Raw genomic sequence first — 17,461 nt, forward strand, 5'->3', positions numbered from 1 at the left:
CCTGAAAATTGATGTTTGCATTTTATGGCCAAACAACAGAATAGGAAATGCATTTTTTTTTTTCTGGGTGTACTCACTAGTTCTCAGAATGGGGGAGTAAACAAGCAATTCACAGCATTCAGAAGAACTCCTCTTTTTGCTGGAAAGTTACAGAAATATAACTTTTCAGGGGTCCTCACAGGAGGTTGGTTATGTTTTCCAAGTTCTGCACACACTTTCACCTGCTGGGACTGAATTATCTGATTTTCAGTTATTTTCCTCATTTTCTAGGGTTCTGTATAAGGAGGAGCCAAGGCTCTACACCAGGTTTTGTACCTTTTCTGTCCCAGAGCAGTTTTTTCCAGCTGTACATGTGGCACTGGAGGGCTGGCATTAAAGCAGGATGCAGCTTGCAGACACATTAAAATGGCTTTTGGAAAAATGCACTGTGAGCATAAAGCCAAAGTAAATCTTTGTAGCTCTTCTGAGGAGAGCAGATATTGATTTCAAATCGAGAATGGGCACAGGAAATGATGTTGACACTTTATTTTCATGTCCTTAGCTGAAGAAGATGGACAGTGTTAATGCCAGCACCACAGGGCCTTTAAAAGAAAAGCAATTGGTTATATGCATTGTTTAAATTAATTATTCTAAAAAAGCACATGTGTTGTTTAAATTAAATAGTCTGAAAAGCTGTATTTAAAAAGCCCACAAAAGCACTTAATTCTGTCTGGGTATTTGTTAATAATTACAGAGAGTTTCAGGAATTAGATGAGAAGTACAAAATATAAGATCAGTCCTGCTCTCAAAAATTCTGTGTAGAGGATTAATTATAACATGTCTTTCAGCTATTACTTTTCATTAGTTTTCAGATCAGTTGGGTGAAGATAGTATTGGGAAATAGAAAACCAGGTCAGTGTCTGCTAGGAACTCTCAAAAATTAGCCACCTCAGAAGTATTTCCTTTTTGAGGTGCTTCTAAAGGTTCAGAAAAATAAAACATTTTCCACAGAAGTCAGCCCTAAATAAGAAGGAAACTCATTCTGGGATTCTGTACATTCCTTTTTCTGGGCTCAGGGCTCAGTGTGGTGGGAGTGTAATAAAATGTTATTTTCTCATATGAAGTGCAAACCCATGGAAAGTGCAAACAACTAAAAAAAAAAAAAAAATAAAAAAAAGCCACAGGTCCTGATTTCTGCCTTCAGGAGGAGCTATTTCTTCAGTATTAGGAGAGCTGTATTTCAGTGGTTTTAGTTCTGCAGTTTCTTTGCTGTATCCTGCAACTGGGTGGGAAACAGCCCAGGGGAGAAGGCAGCAGGCAGGAAAAAGTGACATTTTTTAGTGATAAACCCACTTTTAATAAAATTTAGAATGTGTTTTTCTGATATAGTAGCTGCTTGCATGAATGCTGAAAGGGGCTCTCATCTTCCAGATCCAGGCAGGTGGGAAGGAAGAAGAAAAAGAGACAGGGAGATTATTTTCTGACAAACAAGTTTATCTCTGATGGGCACTGTAAAAATAAACCCAGTTTAAACTGGCATGCTCCTAGCATCACACTCTGCTCCACTGGAATGATGCTTTTAGCAATCCCAGATCCTTGGTATCCACAAAATCCAAATAAGAAATCACAGGGCTGTCAGAAAGATTAAATTCATCACAGGGGTGTCAATAAATGGATAAAGCTGCAAACCTTTCTGTCCAGGACAGTTCTGATGGCTCCAAGTGCAAACAGGACATGATCACTGCAGGTTGTTCTGAGCTTTCTTTTCTTTTTTTCTTTTTTTTTTTTTTCCTTTGTCATCCTGGAGTTACCAAAATGTCTCTTCTGACTTTCTCAGAAATACCTGCTTGTGTGCTAGCAGTTATGAAAATTAATGAAATTAATGAAATGAATGAAATCATACATATTGAAGAGATTACCAGGAAGCTGGAGGAGAATTCCTGCCATCTTTTTCTAACAAGAATGAGCAGACCATATCCACAGATGTGACTCAACTGTGTCACTGATGCTGTAAGCCCAGAGATTCTGCTGCCACTACAGCCCACAAAATTCATATACCAGCTTATTCCTTGCTGCAAAACCAGTAGCCTGGTCTGTGCTGTGCTCCAGGAGGAGTGTGAGCAATGCTGAAGTGATAGAAGATGTTTTTTTCTTTGTCAAAGCCAAGGTGAAATGTGTGTGGTGAAACTCCCAATGAGCACAGGAATGCTGCTGGATCCCAGAAATTTGGGAATTTTGAGCTTTCTGTGCTTTCTGGCACTGATCCCCAGCAGAACACTGCTTTTGACTTGAGGCTTTGGAGAATTTGAGTGATGGAGTTGGGATCACAGGTGTGTGGTTAAATAGAAGTGTGTGATTTCACATGGTGAAGGATTTGGAATTTGAGGTTTTTATAATATAGTAATAGGTGTGGGACAAGATAGAGGATTTTGGGTGTTGTCTCTTTCTGTCTTCTTCCTCTTCTTCATAATTTCAGGCAGTAGTTTCTGGTTGGACAATCAGTGCTGCACTGAGGGTCACAGGCATTTGGTTATTGGGTTAAAAATATAAATAATATAGGTGTTAATTCTCTATTGGACTGTTTATCTTTAGGAGACCTTGTAGCCAGCTCATTTTGCTCACTTTTAGCTGGTAGCTAGAAATGTTGCAGAACTCTCTGTACTTTAGATAAGATTTAACAACCAAGCCCAAACATGAGAAATTCTTGTCCTTTGTGCTTTTAGCCCTGGCTCTGAGTGAAGACAGAAAAAACTTCAGACAAGGCACCAATTAAGTGGTACAAACACCACTGTTACAGCATGGGACACTAAAATATCCATAGGGATTGAGAAAAACAAAAACATCTCCATAGTTCATCTTAAAACTATAAAACAGAGCAAGAGTGAACCTCAGACTGAAAATTGCTCGCCCTCCTCCTCCTGCAGGGCTGAAGAACTTCCCTCAGTGGCTCCCACAGAATCCCTGTGGTGCAGGCACAGTGGCCCAAAGGATGCCAGCCCTGCCCCTGTCCCAAGAAATGTTTTACATGGCCCCTCCTTGGGCATGGTGTTTCTTGGCTGTGGTTTTTATTTATTTATTTTTTTTTTATTCAGTCTTAATTAGGGCTGTGGTCTTTAATTTCTGCTGGTAGCTGTGTATCAGTGGCAGGTGTCTTCACTGGGTGTTGCTCAATAAGCAGGCAGTTCACTTATTACAAATGCACTTTATCAGCTTATGTCATTCCTAAAAAAATCTATATCTTAAAAACCATTTCAACATCCCACATACAATATCCACCCTAATATTTGTGAAAAGCCAATACCATAACGTGTATTTATAACATCTCTTTGGGATTTCTGGGTGCTTCACCCCACCCCTCAGGCTTTAATTCATCATGAAATTTGGATTTCCAAGGCAGCAAGGCTCAGAGAAGACCCTGCCTGAACTTTTGAGGATTTCACATTAAAATCTTTCTGTAGAAGAGTGACAAGGGCTTTCCCTGCTGTGTAACAATGAGGCACAAAGCACATCCCAAGAACTCCTTTTCTAAAAGGCAGACTCATTCCATATTTACATCCAAAGACTTTACTCCTTAAATAAAATAAAGTTACACATCCTTTCCAGTAGAAGTTCTCACAGCATTCCAGAGGTGGCTGATACCACTTTGCATTTACATGCTTGTGATTTTGCAGATGAGGAATAAAAGGCTTTACTTTTTTAAACTTTTTTTAACTGCCTTTAACCACCAGGTTAAAGCAGGAAAGCAGTGCCAGCCTGGGGATATCAGCAGCTGTGTCTGCAGAGTCACCAAACCTGCTCAGAATGATAAAATTCCTTTTGCTGAAGGCAGAGAGTGTCACTGGTGTGTCTATACACTCCTAATTGTACCCTGGAACTCCTTTTTTCAATCGTTCCCTGATGTTTGGCTGTTCTCTGGAAGATATTTTTAAACAGAACAACAGCTCTCTGAGCCTAATGAACAAAATGGGTTTGCTGTGCCACAGCTGTGGATTGCTTTTCAAGTACCATTATTTGTGGTTTTTCAGAAGGGATTTTTTTGGTGTGTTTGTTTGTTTGCTGTTAGACAGATGCAGCTGTCATTAAAATAAATAAAAAATACAGTCCATATCTGTATTTCAGATTAAAAGCACCTTTCTTTTAAACATTATTTAACATTTTTAACACTATTTTTGAAACAAAAATACCCAGGACTGAGCAGTGCCATGCCCTATTCATCTGAGCCTCTTTTTCCTGGAGGTAAGAATGGGATGAGAAAGATTCTGCTGTGATCAGTGGAAGTGACCTGAAACACTGGGGAAAAAGCCATGCAAAGAGGTGCTGGAAAAAACCCAGTGAGAAAAAACTCCAAAGAGTGGCAGGTAAAACCTTCAAAAGTAGTGTGTGACCCAGAAGAATTCACCTAGGAGTGTTCCTTCTGACACACACAGTGATGTGCTCAAAAAATAGTGAGAAGTGGCAACTTGAAGCTGATAAAGTGAATATTTGGCTGCAGTTAATGTGCTGGCAGGATCAGCAGTGGTCTGTGCAGCTACATGGATAAGAAATGTGGAATTTTCATGGAAATACTCTAAAAGTTCAATGAGAAACAGTAGCTTTGATGTGATGTACAAATGTTCTGTGTTAAATACCAACCATGTTTGTGGGGGTGAATATTCCTACACCTTTGTGGTGAAATAAACCACTCCTGGTAAATCTTATATCGAATTTCTCTGGAAGCATGTGATTTCATATTGCTTGCTAGAAGGCTTTCTACAGTGATCTTGAGTTGTGAAGGCTGTGTTTGGGACAGGGAAGATTTCTGATTTGATTTCCATGGCATTGCAGCAGAAAACATAGTTTCTATAGGAAGACAACCTGTCAGAAGTGGGCTATTATTTTTTTTTAAATTTAACTTTAGACTTTAAGACTAGTGTGAGGGGGTGTCCTCTTTCCACTGTCGTTTTTTTTCCACTTCTCTCCAAGGAAATATTTCCCTGAACCAGTTGCTTGAATCTGTTTCCTAAAGGTTTTCAGAAGTTTTCTCCCTAAATTTGCCCTAAACCAGGGCAGGGAAGGAGGGGAATTGTGCATGTGTGGTATTTAGCCATCATGAAATTTATATAAATGGAGTCTTCACATATTCTTTATTGGGCATGAAGATTACTGGGGTACACAAGTGTTATGCAAAATGGATGAAAGTCTTAACAGAGGGGAATAATGTGATTTTAGAGCATATTTATGGCTGTGTTGACCCAGGACTGGTGGCTTTTGAAAAAGCTGCTGGAGCTTTTAAACTTTTTGCTCTATGTGAAGCTTGTAAATGATCTGGGAGCCATCACCCCAGGCAAAGAGCTGCTTCTCTTTGGGGTTGTAGTGCACAGTGGAGTGGCTGCCCTGGCGTTTGGGGAGCTGCAGCCCCGGGTTTGTGCGAGCGCCCAGCACATCATAAACACACAGGGCACGGGAGGAGCCCCCAGAAGGGGAGTTGTAGAGCACATGGAGGGTGTTGCAGGCCATGAAAGCAGCCTCAGCACCCCTGCTGCTGCAGGGGGTGTCCCAGCTGTGCTGCACAGCCAGGGACGCCGCGTGGATTTTGGTGATGACGATGTTCCCCCCGGTCTCCGGCTCTGCGTGCAGAGCCCACAGCCCCTGCTCGTCCACAGCCAGGTCTATCTTGGTGTGTGCAGAGAGCTGGTAGGCAGGAATCCTCCCAGCCCCTGGCAGCAGCATCTGGCCAGCTACCTTTCTCTTCTGTATGTTGAATTTGATGATTTCGTTCAAGGAGCCGTGCCTGTGGTAGAAGAGGAAACCCTGGTAGATGACCTGGCCAGTTCCTTCCCAGGGCAGTGGCAAGGGGATTCTGTGAGCCTTCAGGCTCTGGTTGTCCTCCATGAAAGCCATGATGTTTGCAAATTCCAAAACCACATTGTTTACAGAGCCACTCAATAGATAAACCTTGGGGTGCTTTTTGCCAGGGTCTTTCATCCAAGAGCCGTGCTTTGCTCCAGTCTTCTTCACCACCTTCAGGGACCTAACACCTGCAAGCACATGGTCACAACCTGCAGGGAAACAGCCAAAGACAAACAAAAAAATAAATTAGAATATCTGTAAATCCTCTAGTTTCCTTTCCTTGAATTAGTTTCATTTTAATTCGTCTCTAGGGACAGAGTTAATGCATCAGTAAAGTGTCAGCAGTGTGGCTGTGGTAAGTGAAAATAGTTTTTTGTGATATATTCCTGCTGAGAAAACTGTGGTGTCTTCATCTACCTATAAAGTGTTGGATTGTGTCCTATTTGGAAAACCAGTGTTATCCAAAACAAAAAGCCCAGCACTGTTCTATTTGGATAAATATATTTGGATATTTGTGTGTCTGAGAGGAGACCAAGAGAACAGTTAATGATTTTGTGATTATTCTTGTCTGCCCTTTTACAGAGCTATAATTTTTATTGCAGAGAATTGACTTCTGGTTTGCATCAGCACAGTAAAGTAATCAAGTTTATTTCTTGTTGGAAGCAAACAAATTTAAATCCATTATCCACATGCATATTATTTTTTGTTTCAGGGCTGGTCTTATCCTTAGGTAGCTTCTTTTTTATGCATTTTTAGTATAAATAGAAATAAAAACAGATCAGCATAACAGAAAGACAAAACACTGGGCACTCTGCAGGGATGTTTCAGACCAAAAAGCACCAAGCCTGTGAGGACTCAGGCATGCAGACTCTCAGATCTTCATCAAGCAGCATCCTTTCCAGGAAAAAAAAAAAACAAAACAAACAACTATTGCAAAGCATATTAACAATCTTGTTTACCAAAGGCACTCATGAATTACAAGAGTAATTTGGAGTTTAAAGAATAGCTTTCAGTGGAGTGCAGCCATTCCAGTAAACAGGATAAACAAAGCTCTGAGGCAGGAAGTTCTGGCAGCAGATGAAATGGAGAAAGCAAAACCAGCCCCCCTATTTGGCCTGATATGAACCTATTGAAGTCAGTGGCAAGACTCCAGTTGCCTGTGGAAAGCAATCTTTATGTCTTTTGTGTGTGCTGATAACCTCTAATCAAAGCTTTTGGATATTGCTACAGTGTGGATGTTTGTTTTTTTTCTCACTCTGGAAGTGTCTCCCCTGAGCAAGTCAGACCAGATTCCTCAAACTTAACATTTATTGATTAGACAGATTAAAAAAAAAAAAAAATTAAAAATTAAAGCTGCGGAATCAAAATCCCCAAGCAGCCTTAGCAGTGCCCTCCTCTGCAGAGGAAATAACCAGATTTTTGTCTGATTTTTATTTTCTGTGTGAACTTGACCCAAGCCCACTAACAAAGGTGGACTTAAAAAAACTCTTTCCTGCCAGATTTTTGAAGTGACTCAGCAAAAATAATCACAGAGTCTGGTTATGACATGACAGCATAGAAGCAGAGCTGGCAATTTCTAGAGTTGAGGATCTTCCTACTTTTTCTAAGTGCTGTAAAATCTGCACAGGGAATGCTTTTGCCATTAAATTCAATGTTAAAAGCACCTGACTAGTACTGACAGTAGAGAATAAATTGAAAATAAAGTTACTATGAACTGCTACAATAAAGTTAAAAGTAATAATTTCCAACAAAGGAAAATGGAAGTAATTTTTCCCTGCTGAAGCTCTCAGAAAGATACAATTTTCAAAGTGTCCTAACGACAGTCAATTTAAAAATCCCCAGTTTTTTTCACCTCTGAAAAAAATCTTAAATGTTCAAAAGTTCTCTAAACGGAAAACAGAACTATTGATATTCAGAGCACTGAATTGTGGAGGATGAGAGCTCAGAAGCAGAATAGGTGATTGCTTCTGCAAGCATCTGCCTTAAAACTAATTTGCTTGAGAAGTTCAAAGAAGAAATCATAAACTTGTGTGTAAAATTAAATCAGCCTAATTCTACTGAGGTCAGTGGACTTGTATAATTGATAATGCTAAAGTTCTTTCACTGACTTTTAAAAAATTATTTCTTATTATTTGCTCTCCATTTCTTCCTAGTATAAATAGAGAACAGACTGTCTATAATACATAATTTACATCCATACCACAACTTTTTTAGGTAGAGATAATTATAAAATGTCATTTGGTTCAAAAAAATTATAGATTGTGCATATATTCTTCACACTGGGTACCATAACACTTAATTTTCAGATCAGAACTAAACTTTGCTTACAGCCAAGCCAGCATGCTCTTTTATTAAAGTAAAAGGAGGGGACAAAGGGAGAAGGATGACAAAGCAGGACAGTAAAGCAAATACTAATTGTAGAAGTGAATTAAGTGTTTTATTAACTCATGAATTTATTTTTGAGTTGAGGTTTTGACCCTGCCTAGTCCAAAAAACAAAGACCACCATTAATTCCTTAGCACAGTTGCAATGCTCAGAGATGTGTTTTTCTGGGACTTTGCAAGAGCACACCTCCAGAGGATTTTACCTTATTTTGTAAAGAAGCAATGAAATATTTTAACCTTATTTTATAATGAAAAGCAACTTCCAAAGAATTAATTTGATATGCAGCAAAGATTTCTACACATACATGCACATACATGGGTTTTACAAGACCAGTATTTACACAGCCCAAACCTTGCAATAACCTGTGTGTTGCTGTCTGATTAGGAATGGTGAATAATACAGCAAGACCACAGGACCTCTTCAAAGCAGCAAGAAGAGGCGATTTATTGAAAAATCATCACATTTATATAGGATAGATGGTGCAATACAAAACAGAGAAGGCAACACCTCTCTGAAATCATGCTTTCTGCAAAACATCATGTAGCACATGCACTGCTCTGGGATCAACACCAGGTGTTAATCTGTGTTATTCCTTCTTCCTTCTCTTGTTTGCCTCTGAGAAAAGTCCCCAGCCTGGGAAAAATCTGAGTTGGATTTTTCCCTGAGCCTTCAGCAGTGTCCACACCCGTGGTGTTCACACAGCTCAATGAAATCTGCTATCCCTGAAGCAGCATGCACACATGGGAGGGTTCACACCAGAGTTCTGAAAAAATAAACTGCTCTTACTTGCATTAAACATGAGTTTGAGTCTCTTTTTTTCTTCCTCCTTTTCCAGCAGCTGCTGCTCCAGCAGGTCCTCGTGCACCTCCACGCAGGCGTTGGAATCCGTGGTGGATCCAAAATATTCGATGTCCCTCTGTGCATGCTCAACTCTTGTCAGCAGACCCTCCACCTGCCTCTGAAGCTCAGCCCTGCCAGAGCTCAGTCCTGCCAGGCGGGACAGCACCGCCTTGGAAAATTCCCGGAATTCCTCCACGTACTCCAGCACGTCTTGGTTGCATTTCTCCAGCCTCCTCTTGGGTCACAACACGGGGAGAAAAGACATGGATAGGTGTGGATGTGTCTCCCAACCTCACTTTTGGTACAAACCATGCTGTCCCCTTCTCCCCAACCCACCTATCCCATCCCAGGGGGCTGTGCTGGGTGTCTGTGGGAGGAGAACGTCTCACACCAGCACAAAATTCAAAAGTCTGGGCAAAAATTCTCATTTTTAAACTTGGAGTGGCTGCTGACATCCAGATTCTTGGTTTTGCTGCCTAAAGAAAGAGAAGTGCTCTGATGGAAGCAGCCAGGGGTAATTAGGACTCGTGATCTCTGATGACTTGCTTTCCATAAACTTCCTGGAATTCCTCCTGTAGGACCACTGGTGAAGCAATCCCAAAGAGTTTTCTGCAGGAAATCTAGAGCCATGAACATTTCACATGAACACACCCCTTCTGATTCAGGCAGAATCTAGTGTGGCTATTTCTTGTGCATTTAAGGGTGAAAATTAAAATACTGAAATGCTATATTTGAGGAAATTTTGTGTTGGTTTTTTCTTTTGTTTTTTCCCCTCAAATTATTGGCTCTACTAAAAGAACCCAAAAAAACCCAACAAAAAGCCAAACAGTGAAAGCCATTAACCTATTTATTTACACCTAAATTCAAATTATGTGCATCCAAAGGTAAGTACTATGTTTTCTCTGTTGCAATGCAGCTGCTTCATAGGTGTCCTGCCACTTTGAGAAAATGAGGAATTTGGGCAGATCTTTGGCTGGTTTGCTTTGTGAGCTGTGGTTTCTACGTGCTACCTCCTCTCTCTCCCTCATTTACACAAGTCCCCAGGAAACTGCTTAATTATTTTCTACAAAACCTTTATTTTAAATGTTTCCCAAATTTTGTCTTTGGTATCTGCTTCTTTGTCCTGTTACTTTTGTGCCACTTGCACCAAATGCCAGGTTAGGCATTTTTAATTAAATAATTAAACCTCATTTTTAATGGGTGACAAAGGAATAGAAGTTGCCAGGTGGAGTTACTCCTAGAGTGGCAAAGAAAATTTAAATCTCAGTCTACATAATGGGAAGAGAATATCAAGTTAATCCTTCTGTTTTGAGAAGATAAGACTAAATGAGGGCTTTGTACAACAAGGAATGGGAAATCAGGAAAGTTTGAGCTTCTCTCTAAGTCTGTCAATGCCAGCCAGGAGCATGCCAATTATTTAAAATAAACAATATATGATTACAGCAAACCAATACTGAAGAGGCATTATGCAGTACTGGTAAAATAAAATAAAAAAAGAAGCAAGAACTGGTACATTTATATAAGGACTTGAAAGGAATTCAAGGAATTGAAAGGACTGCAGATGTAAAGGGTTTATTCAAAGTGCAGATACACTGCTGATTTGCATGAATATGTCTTAAATTACCCTTCCAGGTAGGGATACCTAAACACAGGAAAAAATACCTGATAAATTTCTATCTCCTTGCTAATAAATACTTGACAGCTCTACTGGTGACAAAATGTTTATACTGCTCCCTAGGATGGTCTGTGACTATATAAATATTTGTATTTTTAGCTAAGTTCACTGAGGTCATTAAAAAAATACAAATGATACGAGAATAAAAACATGACATTGTGGAATTGTATCTCACAACAAACGGTGTGGTAAGTTGGGATCATTACAGTTAAAGTTTTAGCAAAGATTTTACTCATTCATAGGAAAAAGCTGGGAATTCACCCTCCTGACTTGGTGTGTCATGCAGGCTCAGAACATCCTCACATTCCCAGAGATTTTTTTTTGCTGCAGAAGGACTGGTCAGGCACTTACCTCCAGAGCCAGAAAACGCTGGTCCATGTAGCTCAGCAGGGCTGCATCCTGCACCAGGCACTGCCCTGCTCCCAGGCTGCTCAGGAGGGATGCAACCAGCAGCAGATGGACCTGCAGGGCTGCCATGGTGCCAGGAAATTTTGGGGAATCAGCTCAGTGGGAAACCCCAAACGCCGCCAGCCCGAGGTCAAAGGCAATTTGCCATCCTCTGAAGCCAAAAAAATGATGCTAAAAATTGCTAAAAAAAGTTAAACATAGTGTGGCTGAAAAGATTAAAAGGATTTAAAATGGCTGTTGGGTTTCATCATTAAGGAAGAGGCATTCCTTGGGGCAGAGGGACTGAATGTGTTTGTTTCTAGGAGCCAGATGACTTCTTCTCAGTTTGTGATCCCCTGATCAGTCCCAGATGTTCAGCACTGAGTCACTTCGGGCCTCTAGGCCAAATTTTGTTAAATACAAATAAAAGTAATTTATTTTCCCCTCCTTCCTCCTCCCATCTGCTTTCCTGTGTGACCAAGCCTGCAGTGGGATTCACAGTGGATGGAACACAGGCCAACCCTTCACAGGGAGGTCTGTGCTCAATGCCTGTGTCTGCAAAACTATCTAAAAAAATTAATTTCACTTCCACTATTCAGCCTGTTTACAGTGGGACTGGAATTTTATCTCTGGAAACCAGAGATAAAAAATATTTTTTAAAAAACTTCCTTCTCCGTTTTTCTCTTGACAGTGCTTTTCCAGCTGAAATCAACACCCTTAGCACAGCTCTGTGTCACTTTAGTGGAGTCCATGACAAACACCCTATCTTGGAATAATAATTCTATTTAATCTGACTTAAAAATTAATTATAATTAACTTACATGAGTCTGCTACGTTTGAGGCAATTTATATTTATTTTATTTCATCATTTTCCTGACTGAATGCCTTGTTTGGAAAAACTCCTGGCCATGCTAACACCCTATTTGTTACAAAACCATGTGTTAGGAGCTTAAAAAGCTCCTTTGTATCTGAAGCCAAGCTGGACTCCTCTGTTTCTCAGAATTCTCCACCTCTTCTTTTTTTGCCCCTCCCATTTTCTTTTTCTACTTTTTTTTTTTTTTTTTCTCTCCTCACATTTACCAAGCTTTTTTTCCTTTCTGACTGTCTCATGTGCAAGCATGTGACTGATTGCAGAATTAAGAGGGTGTGTGCCACAGCAGGCAGATTTTTTTTCCTCTCCATGTGTTTGATTTTTGTAGTTATGTGTGCTTTGAAGGCAAATTTCACCCAAGAGCCCAGATGAGAATTCTGTATTTTTGTATTGCTTTACCCTAAGAGGGGCACACAATTTGCCAGCTCCTGTTCACAGTGATGCACAGACAGTTTAATATTTGATTTTTCAGTCCAGTGACATTTCACTTCACTCCAGGGCTCCTTCTTGAGGGGACAGAGAGCAAACACCTTAGGAAGTCTGTATTTCCTTGATTCTGTCCTATGGAATAACTTGACATCATGTGCTGTCTTCTTTTCCACAAAATAATCAGCTGCAACACCTGGGAAAGCCAACACAGGAAAAAAACAAAACCTTTTCTAACCTCTGAGGTGAACCTGGGATTTTTTCAGAATTGTTCTCTGAGTCTCATCTCTGCCACAGGTAATGACTGGGAGATGAAAATTATGGAATCCATAATTTTGAAGTTCCTTTCAATAACACCTATTTAGAAGTCAAGATACAGATTTCTAATTACCTTCCTTTGTCTTAAGAAAGGGAAAATGATTTAAAAGGTAAAATATCTTGAACTGCTGTACACCCTGGATGAGCAGAAACATTCTGCATATGCTGTAAAGTTGCTCAACCATTTTTTAGAATCACCCAGAAGCTTCCAAGGATTTCTACAAATGAGGCATTCCCATGGTTTTTAAACCCTGTTCTGGGGGTGAATGGCAAGGATGGTCCCTGGCCAATGCACAGCTGGCCAAGTCCTGAGATTTGCTGGGTTTTTTACATTTATTTTTGGTTTGGTTGTGTGTTTTCCACTTCTGTTCAGCCAGGATATATACAAAAATTATTGGGGTTTTTCTCCCCAGCTACATATTATCTGTATAACAAAAAAACCAAACCAATTTATATGTGTGATGGTGATTTAAAGCAGGATTTTTTGGCATGCCTGGAAACATTGGTCTCTGTGTATGGGATATTACACTCTAACAGAGCAAAAAGTTTATTTTTAACTCAAGGAACTCTTTCTCATGACCACTGCTCCCTTGATTTGACAGACCTCTCAAACCTCTAAAAGGAAATAAGTGTATAAATGCAGGTGAATATGGCTTTTCATTGTTCCTGTCCTCTCTCTAGCTGAGATGTTATCCTTTGTTAATGCTGCTTCTTTGCTGCATTTATTCCACCTTTTTGCTATTTGGTGTCTGTTTTGACAGCTGCCAGATATTTTCAAATGAAAAATAGGCATTTTCAGCTCCATCTGTGTTTTTGGTTTTGATTTCAGATGCTGGATGGAGCTTTATGTGTTTTAAAAGCAATGTTGAGATCAGTGCAGAGTGTGTACTCGATTTGGGGGGAAAAATGACATTTCCTTCAGATATTATTCCACTTGCATCATTGCATTCTGTGTTTTGTTGTTTTGATTTTTTTATAAGTCAGTTTCTTTCTGTCATTTCAGCTGGTAAAACTAGAGAAGTGCCACAATGAATCAGGTTCTTTTTCCTCCAGTCCCACTCCGGTGTCTCAGCTCCTTAGAGGAATCACAAGACATTTTTCTTTCTGAGTTTTGGGAAGATCCCTGACTCCCTCACCCTTTTCCCTTGGCTTTTCCTGAGCCATGGATGCTGTCCCAGTGCCCTGTGTTATTACAGCCCTGGAAACAAGTGGGAAGCCCCCACTCCTGTCACTTAGATAGACCCAAGTAGTGCACAGATATACCAGATTTTACTGCCAAACTGCCTTAAAACAAGGTTAATTTTGGTTTTCATCTTTAGTTAACCTCAGCATGCAAAGCAATAATAGATGAAAAGGGAAAATCAGAGTCTGATTCAGAGCTTTCTACTGAATTTATGCACACCTGCATCAGAATAATTGCTGCTCAGCCTGATGCTATCCCAGGGCTTGTGTGCTCATGTTGGATTTTGTTTGTGATTGCAATTTTCTTTAGCTCAGTTTTGTTTTCTTTAGCTGCCAATTTGGTAGCTTTTGATGCTGGTGAGTCAGATTGATGTTTTGTATTAATAATGTAGAGAGTGTCATGGTCTGCTTCTGTATTTTCTAATTTTGTGAAGATTTGGGTCTGCAGGACCAAGGTCCTTGTTACTACTGGCCACTGGTCTGATGGTGAGATCTGGGAGGTTAGAAAATATCTTTGTCACAGAAATCAACTCTGAATTCCAGTTCTGCCACTGCAGACTTTTCCTTTCTTTTTCTTTTTCTTTTTCTTTTTCTTTTTCTTTTTCTTTTTCTTTTTCTTTTTCTTTTTCTTTTTCTTTTTCTTTTTCTTTTTCTTTTTCTTTTTCTTTTTCTTTTTCTTTCTTTTTCTCTTTTTCTTTTTCTTTTTCTTTTTCTTTTTCTTTTTCTTTTTCTTTTTCTTTTTCTTTTTCTTTTTCTTTTTCTTTTTCTTTTCTTTTTCTCTTTTTTCTCTTTCTCTTTCATCTTTTTTTTTTTTTTTCCCTTCAGTTTTATACCTCAGAAAGCGACTCACATTTCTGTAAAAAAATTTCTGTAAGAAACAGGTGAAGTCTGGGTGAAGTCCTTTCGTGGTGCACAGATGTAAAAACAATAGAGTTGGGAGTGATATCAGCCAGGAATGCAGGGATAAGGGGGAGGACTGGCAGGATTTTGGGAATGACTCCATTTATTAGAGGATTAGAGGAATTAGAGAACTCCACCAGGTGGCTCCCAAGCTCTGGGAATAGAGAAGCAAGCTCAGCTGGAACACATAATTCCATTGATAAATATCAAAAAATAGTAAGTAACTAAAAACAGATAACTAATAGTACATAAATATCTAACAATAGATAAGTATCTAATATTAATTAACTAACAATAACAATAATAATAAATGATGAACAGTAATAAATATCTAACAGCAGTAGTGTCTTGTACAGTTGGGTATTTTGCAAAGAAAATAATGATTATCATGAACAGTTCTGTGAGAGGCACAGTAAACTAGGCACAGAGGAGGAATCATTTAGAGCATGTTTTCATCTGCATCAGTCTCTGCTTTTACAGCTGTTTCAGCTACAGCCCAAGGCATCACCAGGGCAGGAGCCTGGGATGCCCAGCAGCTGCAGGAAAAAGCAGTGGACACATCAGGATCAGCTCTATGGGTGAAATCACAGAAGGGAAATAGATCTGTGCCCTGCTCATACAGATGTATTGCTGGTGTTAGTTAAATGGCAGAATCACAGCAAAAAATGGCAAAACCAACAACTTTGTGTTGGTCATGAATTGGGTTTTAGCTTTTGTATTTTTCAGAATCTCTGCTGCTTAGTGTGTAACTCTGACACTTCATGTCAGGTGTTGGTAGTGACAAAACAATTCCTTCCCAGCTGGAGAACCAAGGACAACTGGTACCCAAAAAGCAGAAACAATGGTGAGGGAAAGGGGCAAACCAGGGGCTGAGACTTCATGGCCTGGGGCTGTGGTTGGATAATTGACCCCAATGTGCAGATGAACCAAAACTTATAAAAGTGTAAAACTCATGGCTGGGATCCACCTTGGGTTTGATTTGGGTGTAGCCCTGGCCAGGCTCTTGCACTGCCCAAGGTGCATCCTTTCAATAAATCCCTGTTTTGTCCCTTTTGTTCCAGGTCAGCCTTTCCAGGCAATTTTGGAAAGGACATTTAACCCCCCCTGTAATGAGCAGGGACATCCTCATCCAGAGCATCCTCAGAGCCCCTTCCACCCCAGCCTTGAGTCTTTCCAGGGATGGGGCATCCCCCCCTTCTCTGGGTAATTTGTGCCAGTGTTTCATCACCCTCAGTGGAAAAATTTTATTTCCTGTGTCTGGTCTGAATCTCTTTTAATTTAAAACCATTGTCCCTTGTCCTACTGCTCCAGGCTCTGCTGAAGAGACTGTTTCTATCTTTTCTATAAACCCCCTACAACTACTGAAATAATCCAGAGAACTTCATCTGGCCATGGATCATAAAACAGGCACAAAAATCAACCACTTTGAAAGGTCTGTTTGCTTTTTTGTTGCCAAACTCACAATCCCAGCTCTGTTGATCAAAGACAATTCCTAACAGCTTGAAACTTAAATCTCTCCAACCCCAGAACTAAGCAAACTTTGAATGATGCAATTCAATATAAACCAATATTAAAGTTTTCACTGCTCTTGGCTTGTTTTCCAGTCTGGAATCTGCTCATGAATATTGTCACTAAAATTTGTTTTGCTTGAATGTTCATGTTCATTAAAACCTATTCACAGGAGTGCAGTAGTCAAAATGACACTGCTTTAAATTCAGAGTATTTACAGGAAATGATTATGACATTTGCCCAACTCATTTCAGTTGAGAATGCCTGGTGTGCTTTTTTGGTTATGTTTATTTTCCAAACAGGCTTTTTATGTGTGAGGCATGACTTCTGAAAAGCTGAAAAGATACTTTTTGAACTTTAAATGCTCAATGCCTAGGATGTTATGTTTTCAGGTTTTTTTATTGTTTATTTGTGTTGTTTTCTCTTTGGTTTTTTGGGGTGTTATAGACAATGGCAAGGTAATATTCAATCATGTAGTATTGTTCCATTTATTGTTGCAGTGAAGAAATAGATTCATGACCTGTACTTGAGCGTTGCAAAGAACCAAGAAGACTCAAAAAACTTAGCAAAAAACTTGTCAAAACTTAGCAAAACTTAACTCTTCCTCTGAGCTCACCAAATGCCACCAGCTGGTGGAAGAAATCAGTTTGGTGAGGATGAATAATGCAAATGTTGGTGGGTCAGTGGCAGGTATGGAGAGGGTTTGTAATGGGGTGATGTTTTCTGGGGCTGCAGCTGGCTCAGGACTCTCTGGTTCCCTTTTTTTCTAACCAAAACTCTTGTTTTCTAACCAAAACTCTGCCCCTGCACTGAGTTTCTGGGTGGTTGTTGTTGACACATTCAGAGATTTTGGGGATGGCTACGAAAGTTGAGCTGAGTGGAATGGAGTTGTGCTAGCAAGTGTCCAATTAAATCTGCCCAAAACCTAAAAGATAGAAAATGTTTATGGACTGGGGGAACTAGGACAGAAAAGGCCCTGAAGGGGCAGTGCAGGAGTTGATGAGGATGGGTGAAATTTATTGTGCTGGGTGGTTTTTTTTTGGTTTTTTTTTTTTTTTTTTTCACATGACCAGTAAAAAATGAGTCCCACAGCAAAGGCAGGCCAAGCCTAAACACCAGAGTCATGCTTAAAAGTAAGGGGTGCTTTAAAAAAAAACAGA

At 39.9% G+C, this 17,461-nt stretch overlaps 1 protein-coding gene across 1 annotated transcript; it reads right to left on the reverse strand.

Annotated features, from left to right (window-relative positions):
* Window positions 1–5,083: 5,083 nt before the first annotated feature.
* Window positions 5,084–11,490, reverse strand: OLFML1 (olfactomedin like 1). Its single transcript, XM_056492719.1, has 3 exons — window positions 11,060–11,490; window positions 8,980–9,268; window positions 5,084–6,017 (listed from the first exon to the last, which is right to left on the reverse strand). The coding sequence occupies exons 1-3, from the start codon at window positions 11,183–11,185 to the stop codon at window positions 5,248–5,250; spliced, it is 1,185 nt and encodes a 394-aa protein (XP_056348694.1). The 5' UTR covers window positions 11,186–11,490; the 3' UTR covers window positions 5,084–5,247.
* Window positions 11,491–17,461: the final 5,971 nt, after the last annotated feature.

The sequence above is a fragment of the Oenanthe melanoleuca genome, chromosome 5 (genome assembly GCF_029582105.1).
Source record: "Oenanthe melanoleuca isolate GR-GAL-2019-014 chromosome 5, OMel1.0, whole genome shotgun sequence".
In the NCBI taxonomy this organism is placed as follows: Eukaryota; Metazoa; Chordata; class Aves; order Passeriformes; family Muscicapidae; genus Oenanthe; species Oenanthe melanoleuca.

Coding starts and splice junctions, on each gene's coding strand:
- OLFML1 (XM_056492719.1), bottom strand. CDS start 11,185: ATGGCAGCCCTGCAGGTCCATCTGCTGCTGGTTGCATCCCTCCTGAGC. Junction 9,269..11,059: donor AGCGTTTTCTGGCTCTGGAG/GTAAGTGCCTGA, acceptor TTGTGACCCAAG/AGGAGGCTGGAGAAATGCAA. Junction 6,018..8,979: donor CAAACTCATGTTTAATGCAA/GTAAGAGCAGTT, acceptor GTTTCCCTGCAG/GTTGTGACCATGTGCTTGCA.